The 14,258-nt window shown below is 37.6% G+C and overlaps 1 protein-coding gene across 1 annotated transcript in view; it reads left to right on the top strand.

Moving 5' to 3' along the window:
- Window positions 1–14,258, top strand: part of LOC107599085 (myomegalin-like) — a 42,842-nt gene that overhangs the window by 24,281 nt on the left and 4,303 nt on the right. Inside the window, exons 21-32 of the mRNA XM_016290572.1 lie at window positions 5,150–5,394; window positions 5,509–5,652; window positions 6,348–6,536; window positions 7,567–7,836; window positions 7,936–8,067; window positions 8,199–8,324; window positions 8,748–8,937; window positions 9,070–9,191; window positions 9,389–9,517; window positions 9,631–9,723; window positions 9,832–10,028; window positions 10,906–11,037. Of these exons, the coding sequence (XP_016146058.1) occupies window positions 5,150–5,394; window positions 5,509–5,652; window positions 6,348–6,536; window positions 7,567–7,836; window positions 7,936–8,067; window positions 8,199–8,324; window positions 8,748–8,937; window positions 9,070–9,191; window positions 9,389–9,517; window positions 9,631–9,723; window positions 9,832–10,028; window positions 10,906–11,037 (1,969 nt within the window). The remainder of the gene's footprint in view (window positions 1–5,149; window positions 5,395–5,508; window positions 5,653–6,347; window positions 6,537–7,566; window positions 7,837–7,935; window positions 8,068–8,198; window positions 8,325–8,747; window positions 8,938–9,069; window positions 9,192–9,388; window positions 9,518–9,630; window positions 9,724–9,831; window positions 10,029–10,905; window positions 11,038–14,258) is intronic.

The following is a 14,258-nucleotide window of genomic DNA, read 5'->3' as shown; positions in this document are numbered from 1 at the left end:
GGCAGAGGATCCCCAAATCCAGGTGTGAAAAACTTGTTGCATCTTTCCCAAAAAGACTCATGGCTGTATTAGATCAAAAGGGTGCTTCTACTAAATACTGAGCAAAGGGTCTGAATACTTAGGACCATGTGATATTTCAGTTTTTCTTTTTTAATAAATCTGCAAAAATGTCAACAATTCTGTGTTTTTCTGTCAATATGGGGTGCTGTGTGTACATTAATGAGGAAAAAAAATTTACTTAAATGATTTTAGCAAATGGCTGCAATATAACAAAGAGTGAAAAATTTAAGGGGGTCTGAATACTTTCCATACCCACTGTATATATACAGCCTAGCTTTTTTATGTTTTTCTCCACTCGCAGAAGCGCTGCAGGTGCGTGATGTGACCATGTGAATCCTCATGTTCTGTTGTTTGCTGCTTTTTGCACATGTAAAATTAATCCCCGTGAAACAAATGTTAGTATTTTTAACGGGTCACATACACTTATCCTTTCTAATTTAATTCAACTCTAATCTAAAATAATCTTGTCGGTTAACAGTTAACAATCGGTTAATGAGCATTGGTTGTCGGTTAAGAAAAATAACCGAAATGAACATCCCTAAAACGAAGCATGAACACATGTTACACTACACCCCATAAAAACAATCGAGCCTTCGAAAAAAGCTGATTAACCACCCCTTTAATGCTGGAAGCGATTGAGATTTGGCTGTTAACGGGGTTTCGCACACAGAACATACTAAAATGATTTATTATGAATTATCATTCAATCATTTTTCCCTCAAAGATTTATTTCTTACAAGTACTAAAATAATTGTTAAAGGATCTGTTGAGGAACCAGAATAGCTCAGAGGAACTGGAAACGGAACCATTAAGTTCTTTATGATTCCCATCCCTACTGCACAAAATCATGAATATTTAACCAATAAGATAATTCACTTCTTGCATCACAGTGGATCTGTCATCTTCCTAATGTTTTTAATTGCCTTCTTTGCTGATCTGGTAGTGCACGTCACCTCTTCGTCCCTTATTTCCTTCGTAGCTCTGTCATAATGGAAGCTCACAGCCAGAAAAAGATGATTTCCAGAGTGTAATCTCCTTCTGGAAATGTCTGTTTGTCTCTAATATTGCAGCCTTTAATGAGGTGAAAGAGAGTGAAAGGGTGCACAGATGGCCAACCAGATGCACGGCTGGACTTAACTGTATTTTGTTGCCAGTCAGCTCATTTAGCTGGGGTTTGTAATTGAAAACAGAGGGGATTTGCATCGGTTTGATGTCCTGAAGTGTTTTATGTGTTTTCTCGTGTCCTCTTGTGAACATTTGCCCTGGGACAGAGCTGTCACATGGTTGGTTGCTGTGCTGTGACCACCAGGCTCTGGATTGGGTGTTGACTCCTGCGCTAATCAGGTTAAGTTATTAAAGCCTCATGAGTGAAATAGGTCAGAGGCAGCTAAAGCTGACAGAGAAAGAAAGAGAGAGCGATAAAAATGAGAAGACAGTGGAAGGAGAAGACCACATGCGAGGCCATGTGAAAGAAGAGCGTGACTGAATGCCAGCAGAGGAGGGACGACAGAATATTGACATTAACCTGTCCGTGGAAGTGAATTTACTCTTTGGTTTTCCTTTTGTTTGGTTACGGATACTACACCATGCAGAAATAAGAAGTAACTTGAAGCAACCATGAGCAAAAATAAGGACTATATTCTATATTCTATTTTGTTTTGTGATGATTTACAAAAGAATATGTTTTAAGTTTCCTAATTTTATAAGCATATAATAGTTTGAATACGCTTTATGTTTGTTTATTGGAACACAGATGTGTCTCTTTTAACTGAAGCACCCTGTTTATGCACAGAGGAACACATCACCCCATCGGCAAGGACCACACATACACGCACACTTCACCATGAGGGTTTGTTGTGTTTGAGAGCTCATTAGGAAGGACGTTACATTTCAGGAAGACTCTCTGATTACCCTTTTCCTCCTTTTGGGAATAAATAGAAAAGCACAGAGGAACTGGTCTCTAAGAAGAAGGATTTACTGAACATTCAACATCAGTGGCGTTTGTTTCTTTGAAATCGAGACTTAAGGAATTTCAAGTTGGCTTTGTAATGATTAGTTCCTGAAGGATGTGTTTGATCTGCTGTCCAGCAAGAACTTGAAAAGGAAGAGGAGTTTGAGTAAGACCACGCTGGATATCACAGCAGTTGGTATTTTTGCAGTTGTGTATGTATTAAAACTCTCTATTGTGGAATAAACAGATCTGTCTCTCAGCACTTGGGATTTGTAATCTCGGGATTTGCGTTGCTCTTCGTCCAACTGCCTGCTGGAGATTCCCAACTCCTCCCCCATCACTACTCGCAATCTGGGCAAACCCTTCAGCCTTCGTCACGCTAATGATCGCAACCCAGTTACCACGGATACCCAGTTGACAGGCACTACTTCGACTGGTGGTCCTGCCGCCCCTGACCTGCTCCTCTGTGTTTCCCAGCCAGCCAAGGGTTTGGAAAGCCAGGATGAAGTGGCTGTGACCAGGTCTCAAGGGAGCATAAGGGCTCAGGCAGGTCGGGGGGCCATGGCTCCGCTGTGGAGGTCCATGCTTTCCAAAAGCAGCCCCTTGTACCGCGAATCCCTCTTTTCGTTCTCTCTGTGGGAATGGCAGGTGCAGAAGAGAGAGTTGGCCATTCTCAAGAAGCAGACAGAAAGGGAGAGAAGAACGCTGCACAGACAAACAGAGAAGTAAGAGCTTTGAGGTGTTTTACAGGTGTAGGTTTTAAAAATAAAATTAAAAAAATCGTAAAACTATTTAAAGCAATATTTGTGTTTTGTACTCTACTGTTTAAAAGTTTGGGGTTGTTAAGACTTCTTATAGGTTTTAAAAGCAGTCTTCTGTGTTCACCTAAATATTTATTTGATCAAAATACAGTAAAAACAGTAGTACTGTAAAATAATATTACAATTTAAAACAATTGTTTTCTATTTTAAAATACTTAATGTAATTTATTCCTGTGACGGCAAAGCTGAATGTTCAGCAGCCATTGCTCAAGCCTTAAGTGTCACATTATCCTTCAGAAATCATTCTAATATGCCAATTTGGTGCTTAAGAAACATTTGTTATTATTATCAATGTTTAATGTTCAAACATAAGTGCTGCTTAATATTGTGTAAATTGGGTAAATTTTTTGGGATTCCTTGATGAATAGAAATTTCAAATTAATCTTACTGACCCCAACTTTTTAACTTAAAAAAAATGGTTTTCTGTGCATTTTACATGAGGTGTGCTATTTGCTGCCTTTGTAGAGTGTTTTAAAATCTCTTGTGGGGTTACGTTTCAGTTCGGATGTTGTATTAGAAGACAGGTGTCTATGTTGGTTGGTGTTGGTCATGTTAAATTTAGTTACATATGACTGTGTGTCACACTACTTGGTGTTGATGAACTCACACGAACATGATGATGATGGGCAGTCTTTAATAAATCCACAGAAAGTACATCCAAACAGAGAGAAGGCTTTCAACACACGTAGCATCGACGAGACCCGACAACAATGAACAGAAAGAGAGCAAATAAAATACACAAGGGATGGTGAAGGGATGGCAAAGGGCAGGCACACCAGGCGATGAATGCCCAAGATGTAGGTGGGGATCCAGAGGCCAGAGGGCAAGCTGCAGCGACCGAGGGAGGAGGCAGAGCGGGCCATAGCCAAAGGTGTGGAGGGCCAGAGAGCAGCGGACCTACATCCACACCCGGCGAGGCCAAATGGCCGATGTTCCATGCTGGAATCAAGGGTGGGAGGAGTGCAGGCGCAGGAGTCAGGACTGTGGGACAAGGTGGAGCAGAGCCATCTGAGACTGGAGGCGGAGCCACGGGCTCCTCAGGTTCTGGAGACAGAGACTCCCTTGCAGGCCCGAGATGGAGCCCCACCACTTAGACCCGACAACAATGAACAGAAAGAGAGCAACTTAAATACACAAGCAGACTAGACTAATTAATGACACACACCTGAACGGAATGACACAATTAACTCAAAGAACGGAAACAAAGTCAAAAACGGAAACGTGCAAAAGGAAAACAAAGTCTTTTTTTTTTACGTGACATGTGGCCAAGTATGGTGACCCATACTTGGAATTAGTGCTCTGCATTTACCCATCCAAAGTGCACACACACACACCGTGAACACACACCCGGAGCAGTGGGCAGCCAGTTCTGCTGCGGCGCCCAGGGAGCAGTTGGGAGTTCGGTGCCTTGCTCAAGGGCACCTCAGTCATGGTATTGAGGGTGGAAGAGAGCACTTTACATTCACTCCCCCCACCCACAATCCCTGCTGGTACGAGACTCGAACCCGCAACCTTTGGGTCACGAGTCCAATTCTCTAACCATTAGGCCACGAATTCAGTCTAAACTGAATGATACGATGGTAGAGTGTGTGCATAAAACTGAAAGATATTATATTTGGAGCACATGTGAGAGAGATGACACACACTGGTAGGATGTTAATGTGTGTTTTGGCTCTGAAAGAGAAAAACAGGTCCTAATTAATCCAGCTAGGAAAGAATTGTGGGTGCAAAATTAGCCTAATGCCCAGTATGCAGGACAAACCTGGCACGTGGCAAACAGAATATGCTAACAATTTGCATGTACAACACGCTTAATTTGTATCCACATTAGCATACTAAACCCAAAACTCACTTTTATCAGATCCTGACATTTACATTTATTAGTTTAGCAGTTTTGACTTACAGAAGAGAAGCATGACACAATCGCTTCATCATTAACTAAAGTGATTATAAGTGGGAAATTGCAGAAGCTTTTTTGATTTGAATAATTCTGAAAAGTGAGAATTTTGTTTATATTCTGACAGTATAATTATAGATTTCTTGTGTTTGCAGATTGTGCTCATTGTTTGTTTTTGTCATAACCAGAGTAATTAGCCGTGACTACAACATGCAACAGGATGTTTTGTTGATCATTTGGTTTGTATTTCTGCAGCTGGATAGCCTCACCCACTGTGAAATCTAATTGGTCCTACACTGTACATTAAACATCAAATATCTTCTGATTGGCTTACAGATGTCTCTCACTGTCACCTTATGGCAGAAGTTTAGTTCCATTTTAATACAAACAATGCTAAATGTCATTTTTGTTTGTCCTCAGGCTAAGTAAGGAGCTACAACAGAAAGACAAGCTCATTGAGTCGCTACGCTCCAAACTTGACCAGCAACAACCACGATCGGATACACCTACTAGCAGTCATGCCCTCTCTGTGGCCACAGACCAATCAGACAGGACCTCTTTTGTGTCAGATGGCCATGGCTCAACCAATGAGGATCTAGAGTTGTGCTCCGAGCTAGATGCTGCCAGCGAATATGGCCAAGAGGAGGCAGCGAGAAGTGCCACAGGTTTTTGACTTTATTAACATCATATTTCTATATTTTATTATGTTCCCTCCCCTTCATCATATTTAGGTTAGTTTCTCATCCACCTTTTTTCATTGTCCACCTGTTTTGTTTCAGACTTATGCGATCATAGAGGCCCAGCCTCATTACATCCATCAAATCCTCCATCTATCACTTCATCACACAGCCACCAGTCCTCCAACACCTGTCCCAGCATGCACTGCACACCACATAGGCCAATGGAAACCCAAGCACAGACCGGTAGGAAGAGTGAGGGGTACCAATTCACACATGCCCTTTTAAATATCTATCATAACAATGTTATTTTTTTCACTATATGCACTGCCGTTCAAAAATTTGGGGTCAGTAAGATTTTTTTTTTTTTAAGAAATTTATTATTTTATTCAGTCACAGTTATAACATTTACGAAAGATTTCTTGCTGTTTATGCTGTTTTTATTTGAAATAAAAATTATTTCAAAAATGATTATGAACTTTCTATTTAAAAAAAAGAGTTCTGAAAAAAAAAGCAGCACAACTGTTTTCAATACTGATAATTTAAAAATGTTTCTTAAACTCCAAATCAGCATATAAAAATGATTTCTTAAGTATCATGTGAGACTGAAGACTGTGTAATGGCTGCTGAAAATTCAGCTTTGAATCACAGGAATAAATTAAATTTTAAAGTATATTAAAATTGAAAGCAGTTATTTTACATTTTAATAATGTTTTACACTATTACTGCTTTACTGGTGCCCTGGTGAGCATAAGAAACTTTCAGAAATGTGAAAAACTTACCGACCCCAAGCTTTTTAATGGTAGTGTTTTTTTTTCTTCAAATTAATATAGTATTAAAAGTTTGTGTGTTCTAAAAACCAGCTGTAGCCTGCTTCTAGGCATAGAAAGTCTCATTCAATTAAGTATCTGTAGCCGTTTCTCTGTGTGTCCTCCCATTAGGCCTCTCTACTGTACCTCTGTCCAGCTCCATTTCCTTCTCCACTTCTCTCCACTGTCCTGAAATGTATTCTGCACCTGTGTTTGATCCTCAAACTCAACCCTTGAGAACCCGTCACACTTATGGTGGGGGGTTTTCACTGGCAGAGGTACACCAAGAGCTTCAAATGCTCCAGAGACAGCTTGGAAACAGTGAGCCTGCATCTGAGTGTGTGTGGCACAGAATGATTCATACTAATTCTGCCACTAAATCACTATCGGCAAGATTTTAACCCTTAACTGGAATAATGCTATTGCCAAATAGAAATCAGAGAATGAATTGAAATACAGTAAAGAAATCTGATGTTAAAACAAACATTTTGTCATACAAACCTAAGTCATTGATCCATCATGCAGTTGCTGAATGTTGAATCACTAATATGCATGCAAAAATCATTTGATTAATCTTTATTTTTTCATGTAAAAATGTCCAAACATCCTCTATACAAGATTGAATTGAAGAAACAATTTACTAATGAAAATTAGATTTAAAAAATTTGATTTTAGCATGCAAAATATTATTTCTTGCATCTAAATTTTCATACATTACTGAAATCAGTCATTGTGAGCTTCGATCACATTTGTCTTCATCCCCTTCTGCGTCTTCTTAGTTCATGCTGCTCATTTTTTTTTAATTTTAACCTGTATTTTTTTTAAAGAAATTCATATTTTTATTCAGCAAGAAGGCATTAAATTGATCAAAAGTGACAGTAAAAACGTTAAAATTTTTACAGAAAGATTACATAATAGCTGTTCTTTTAACTTTCTATTCAAGAAAGAATCCTAACAAAATCTATCATCGTTTCCCTTGCATACCCGATAAATCAAATATTAATCAGCACAAATGTTTTCAATATTGATAACAATTAGAAATGCTTCTTGACCAAATCAGCAATATTAAAATTATTCCTGAAGGATCATGTGATGGAGGAATTACTTCTGAAAATTGAGCTTTGCCATCATAGTAAAAAATGACATTTTAAATGTAATAATAATTGTAATAATATTTTACAATATTAATGTTTTACTGTATTTTTGATTAAATAAATGCAGTCTTGCATGAGAGACTTCTTTCAGAAACATAAAAAAATCCTACCAACCCCAAACACTTTGACCAGTAATGTATATACTCAATCTTTTACATTCTCTCCAATAATATTTGGTTTTCTTATCTGGGGTACAGGCTACCATGGTCCTCAGATCAAACCCCTTCCTGCATTTCCACTGGGCTCCCATACTCAGCCTGAACATAACAGCTTACACCCACTATCCCATCATGCCTATGAACAGTCACCTTTCAGCAGCCAGCACACCAGTCCTGCTATGAAATCAGGGACAAGCCTTCTGGAGAGCAGTGCAATGTGGGATATAATGTATGGCCCAAGACCTTTAAGACCAGGCACGTATGGAGACGTGTCCTCTGATTCCTCTGGATATCAGTCAGGCCATACAGGTGAGATCTCATTAGGTGAGAGTTAATTATAATGTTAACATATTGCTGTCATATATCGTTTTGTAAAACTTATCCTGCTCTTTTTATTCAATGCTTTAGGTGCAGACTTGATGGAAGAACACTTAAGGGAGATTCGCACTCTCCGGCGGCGTCTAGAAGACTCTATCCAGACCAATGACCGTCTGAGACAACAGCTGGAGGAGAGATTGGCCTCTTCTGGGCGAAACGGAGGTCAGAGATTCACACAATCATATTCACCCAGTCAGTGTGTTTATCCTGGAATACTTTACTTGTATGTATTTGTATGTATATATTGCTTGTATGTTTCGAATGTGTCTATATTTTCTCTTACCTTTCACTAGCAGGGGGAGCGCCCACTAACATCTATATCCAAGGCCTTGATTCTGTCAGTCAGCTGTCCAATGAGATTCGAACACTGAAACAGGAAAATCATGCCTTGCAGAACCAAATCCAGCAGACCAGGACAGGTAAGCTCTTAGTCCTACTACGTTCATATAAGCAGTACTACATACCAGCTTTAATATATATTAAGTGTAAATGATCAAGCATATTTTCTTCTCAGTGTTCACAATGGAATAAATAGCTTAATACAAACAGTATACATTCAGTATAGGCATTCATCTTTGAAATTAAACAAGTTAATTAAATGTTATAATTCCATTTTGTATTTATTTTATTGTGTTTGTCATTTTTATTATTATTATTTTTTTAAATATGTTTAGTTTTAATTCATTTTTATATCAGTTTTAGTTATTTTCGTGCATCAAGTTAAGGCAACTAGCTGCAATAAAATACGTTTTTTATATTTTATTTCAGTAAATGTTTATTTGAAGGAATGAAAATGTAGCCAGTATCTCCTGAGTCTTGAGATGTTTTGCAATTACATGCAGAAGGCAGAAAAGAGATGGAGCGGCTGAGAGAGGCGGTTCTGTCTGGGCGTGGCCAGTTAAAGCAGGCGGAGCTAGAGGCGGACAGGTGGGCGGATCAGTGCAGACGGCTGCAGGCTCAGAATAGAGAGCAGGCTCAGGCAGTACTGCAGCTCAAACAAGAGAAACAGAACAGCCTGGACAACAGCACCAGGTACAGTGTCAGAATACAATATCCCTTTGTAACCTCTCGAAAATTTAGTAGTAGTTTTGAGATTTTGCTCTGGACAAAAATGTTTCAGACTAACTGACTGAATAATATTTGTGTGTATACATCGGTGAACAGGTTACAGCATGAAGTGAATGTTCTCCAGCAGCAGATGAGTGAGTGTCAGTGTCTAGTGCATACGCTGCAGTGTGAACTACAGGTGTATCAGAGAGTCTGTGGCACTACTGAGAGCAACACAGGTAAGAAACAGATACACCTGTCTGATACTCAAAAAGCGATCAAATCTCTACAATTAAATTCATATTTTAAATTTGTGCTAGATGGACATTTACAGCAAAAATCTTGTGCATCCAGCTTTAGATTGAGGATAGGTTGGCCAAAATTTATGATTTTATAAACAGAGTATTAAGATGTTTTGTGCCCTGTACTACTCAAGGCTCAGGATTGAGTTTGACCTTTGACCTACAAGAGCGAGAGTCTAACATACATTTGTTGGAGCAGCAGTTGAGACAGAGGCTGGACCAGTGTATGCCCCATCCCTTAGCCAGGAACCAGCTCTTCCACGGTGAGACAACCAATCAATCACATGCTTATCATGACTTTAATTCACACGTTTGTGGATGCATAGCGACATATTTATGATATTTTTATTCACCCTGGTCTCACTGTCTGCTGTAGACCAATCACCATCTCCTCCTGTTCGAGATACAGGGTTCTTCATCCCTGCTTCACCAGCTGTGGAACCAGATGACCCAAAGTCTTCTGCTAGTGGTAAGAGTTTTATATAACACACTTTTGATGCTTTATATAAGAGATAAACTCACTCAAGTAAATGGAAGTCACAGAAAACTGATTAGTCAATGCAGGTCTTCTGATTAGACTCATCTAAGTCTGGTGCTGAAGCTCTAGAGGTTGAGGCCCTTGACGGCTCCTTCGCCTGCAAGACTGGGCATCATATGATTGGTCACATGGATGACTTCAGTGCCCTTCAGCAGCAGCTACTGGAAGGGAAGGCTGTTATCCGCAAGATGGAAGAGGCACTGCAGTCCAGCACAGAATCGCCTAACCTACCAGAAGTCAGTATAAAGATCTGATTTAAGATGAAAGGCTGATGTGATTCTGAGTGGACGGACAATACAGAGATTTATATTTCTTTAGTAGGGCTGTCAAATTATTACAAATGGAATTAAATTGATGATTAATATTAATTGCATACATCAGGGTTTCCCTGTGAGTTCATCAAAAGCGAATGATTAAATCATAAAAATGTCAAATTAACATAAATATATATAAAAAAACAATAAAACTTCTTTACCTGCATGTCATGTGACCATTAATCAGAGAACAATGAACATGCAAAAGCATTTATAAATTATTGAAATATTAATCTCAGGGGGTACTTTAAGTAAATATTTGAAGTCAAAAGGGGTTTGGCTGATAAAAAAAGTTTAGGAATCCCCCACATATCACTGCAGCTTTAGCTGAGAAAACCCCCTCAAATTACGAATGTACTGCAGAAGAGAAGTCAAATTCAATAGAAATCAGTATAGAATTTTATTTCCATATATTTGAACATAAACACGTCACTGACCTACTGTCTGTTTTAGACTTGCGTTTATATTATCTGTAGTATTTTTTAAATCTATGCACATGACATGAGTCAGATTGACATGGGCATGAACAAATATGTTATTTTTACATTTTTAAAAATAATTAATCATACTAAATTAACAATAAAAAATTTTTTGCTTTAAAAATATTCATTAAATATTTCCTTCTGTATACTTTTCATGTAAACACGTGATTTAAATGTCTCGGTGTGATCATTTTTCATTTAAATAAATGCACTTATCATATTTAATGTAATGCTTTCCTGAAACTGAAAACAATAACTTGCTGAAAAGTTTGAATCTTCCAAATGAAATGTCATTCACGCGCGGTCTCTCTCTACAGGGTTATATGAGGAACTTGCACACCAGCACTAAGACACTGAAGCAGATTCTGGAGGAGACGAGCTCTCTCTTAAGAATATTCTGGAGGGCGGCTCTTCCCAGCACTGAGACCTCGGCACAGCAGCTCAAAAAGGTCAGAGGGCACTTAGAGAGTAAACATTTCAGTTATTACAATATTTTCGGAACCAGTACCCACTTTTGTGCTCCTTTGAGACATCACTTTTGCATGCACCTGTTAGAGAAATTCACAGTGACAGAAAAGGAATCCAGGAACGAATTAAACAGGGTTGGGAGGGTTACTTTTAAAATGTATTCCGTTACAGTTACAAATTACTTCATTAAAAAAGTATTCAGTAATGTAATCCAAGTACCACAATATAAAAGTAATGTAATCGGATTACTTTTGGATTTCTTCAAATTACATATGTAAATGAGTAAAAAAAAAGCAATATCTAAGTACTTTTATTTAACTATGACTTTAAAATTAAAACTAATAAAACTATAGTAAAAACTATCTGAAACTTAAAAATCATGTCTTGTTTCACCATCTAGATACTACAGCCTGTATATTTATATAAAAGGCTATGCAGACATGTAGTGGCTATACAGTTTAGTATTACAGTTTTATCTTTATTATTATTATTATTACTTCTTTAACATGTACAAGTAAAAATTAATATAGTTTATAGCCTACACAACATTAAAAATGTACACCATATACATATTAGTCTATTTTAAAATAAGCCTACGTATCGAAATACATGTGAAATACTATGATCTTTCTTTATTTCATTGACTGATCTGGGGTGTGGGGACTCATGTTAATTTCTACATATTCAGGCTCATTTTCCACTAGAAAACTTACAACTGCAGTCATGCACACCATGGAATTTTAAATCACTAACAAACACAAAATTTTAGCTAACATGATGATTTCCATGCTAGTCGGACTCGTACCTGCAAATGTTGTCCATCAATTAGTGATAAAAAAAAAAATGGCTGCGCTGGTGGAAACAACACGAGACCGTGCTACCGCGACTGTCAAGAGCGGCTCGACTGTGTGTAGTGTCCAGCTGCAGCAGCATGCGTGCCGTCAGTGCAGTTGAAGGGATCTGCGCTCAAGTGCACACAATAGGCTAAAGCTTGCCGCAAAGCCCCAGCAAAAGTAATTACCATGAATGTGTCAGGGGGAAATAGTAAGGAGATATTTGAATTATTTTCTAATAAACTAGTGTTTTCTGAGTCTGTGTCGCAAGGATGAAATTGTCGATCCTGACTCGCCATCTCCTCATTAGACACGCCTTTAGAGAGAAGTGCATCTTTACAGATTTTGATTATGATTATAATGAAAGAGTTTTTGTTTTTTCGATTTGTTTTATTTCGTTAAGCAGTAATTTAAAGCTTTCTATAGATATATTTATCATGTCTGTGAGGCATCTATTCGCTGAGTTTGTTCATTTTTGTGAAGCACTCCTGTTCAAGACGAGACGGCAGAAAGCAGTGTTGGGGGTAACGCATTACAAGTAACGCGAGTTACGTAATCAGATTACTTTTTTCAAGTAACTAGTAAAGTAACGCATTACTTTATAATTTACAAGAGAATATCTGAGTTACTTTTTCAAATAAGTAACGCAAGTTACTTTTGTTTCCAATTTATTGATTGACAGCTCTCCTGTCCCCATGTTGAGAGAAATCAGATGATGTTACTGTAGTTCAAAATAAATATGAATATGCATTAATTCATCTCACTCATAAAAAACAGATTCCGTATTCCTCAAAATTAATAAAAGTAATGCAACTCAGAATATGACGCAAATCTGCAATAATTAAATGTTAAACAACACAAATATCCTTTATGTATTTAATCCCATTCTATTAACCAGTGTCTTTGCTTCTGACCTTCGATGATCCAGTTCAACCGTACTAAGAAGCAAAAATGACTCTAGACAAACATTTGTGTTTTTTTTATTGCTGAAGTGTGTTGAAATGTCTTCTTCTGCATTCTACTGTACGGATGTACATTTACTTTCCCTTCAGCCTGAGGCTTATTCATTTCACTTTTGGTGTGAAAAGGCTTTTATATATTTGCCAAAAATATAACGTTTGTATTTTAAAAACAAACAAGCAAGCCCTGTCCAGATTTAAAAAGTAACGCAAAAGTAACGTAACGCATTACTTTCCATAAAAAGTAACTAAGTAACGTAATTAGTTACTTTTTTATGGAGTAACGCAATATTGTAATGCATTACTTTTAAAAGTAACTTTCCCCAACACTGGCAGAAAGCACATCATGTTTGTTTTCTTTATTTTATAAAAGCACAGCGTTTTGTTGATATTGTGAGTGCACACAAATAAGAGTAGACACTTTACAGTTCCGAATGATGTATTACTCTTACTTTTAAGAGCAAAAATTATGGCGTATCTGAAAAAATGCAAGTGATAGCGCTGGCGCTTCTATGTCCAGCAAAGTGCGCTTTATCTTCCACTCTCCGCACAAACTATTGGATATAGTGCACATTTAACGTTTACACATTGTTATATGCTTGAACGGTTATATTTCTATAGATTTTATTTTAGGCAAGTCGTGATGATTTGAGAAGGCTAAATTGATCAAAAAAAATAGGCTCACTGTTTGCCGCTGGCAGCTTGGTCGTTACTTTAAAAAACAAAAACTTGTAACGAACAAAAAATGCTCCAAATGTTTTTCTAAATTAACTTAATAAAAAAACGAAACGAAATATAGGCTAATCACTTTGCCATTACAACGGTTATATTTCTATAGATTTTATTTTAGGCAAGTCGTGATGATTTGAGAAGGCTAAATTGATCAAAAAAAATAGGCTCACTGTTTGCCGCTGGCAGCTTGGTCGTTACTTTAAAAAACAAAAACTTGTAACGAACAAAAAATGCTCCAAATGTTTTTCTAAATTAACTTAATAAAAAAACGAAACGAAATATAGGCTAATCACTTTGCCATTACATACAAAACTTAACTATTTTAATAGCTGAAACAGTAGTATAAGCTGGAAGAAAAGACGGGCTCGGACCTGTAATTCTGATAAGCTGTCGGACACGGGCCAAGCTAGGGACTAAATTTGATGCCCATGCAGGGAACTATGATGAAGCAGTGCTAAATATATAGCGTTATGTCAAAATACTCATTTATTTAATTTTAAATTAAACAAATGTAATCCTGATAGTATTCCCACTTTTTACTAAATGTTACTGTAATCTGAATACTTAGTTTTGTGATGTAACTGTAACGGATTACAGTTACTAGATTTTTGTATCCTGATTACATAATGCCGTTACATGTATTCCGTTACTCCCCAACCCTGGAATTAACCATTTATA

The sequence above is a fragment of the Sinocyclocheilus grahami genome, unplaced genomic scaffold (assembly GCF_001515645.1).
Source record: "Sinocyclocheilus grahami isolate Dianchi unplaced genomic scaffold, SAMN03320097.WGS_v1.1 scaffold260.1, whole genome shotgun sequence".
Classification (NCBI taxonomy): Eukaryota; Metazoa; Chordata; class Actinopteri; order Cypriniformes; family Cyprinidae; genus Sinocyclocheilus; species Sinocyclocheilus grahami.
This window is presented reverse-complemented; position numbering and strand designations above follow the sequence as displayed.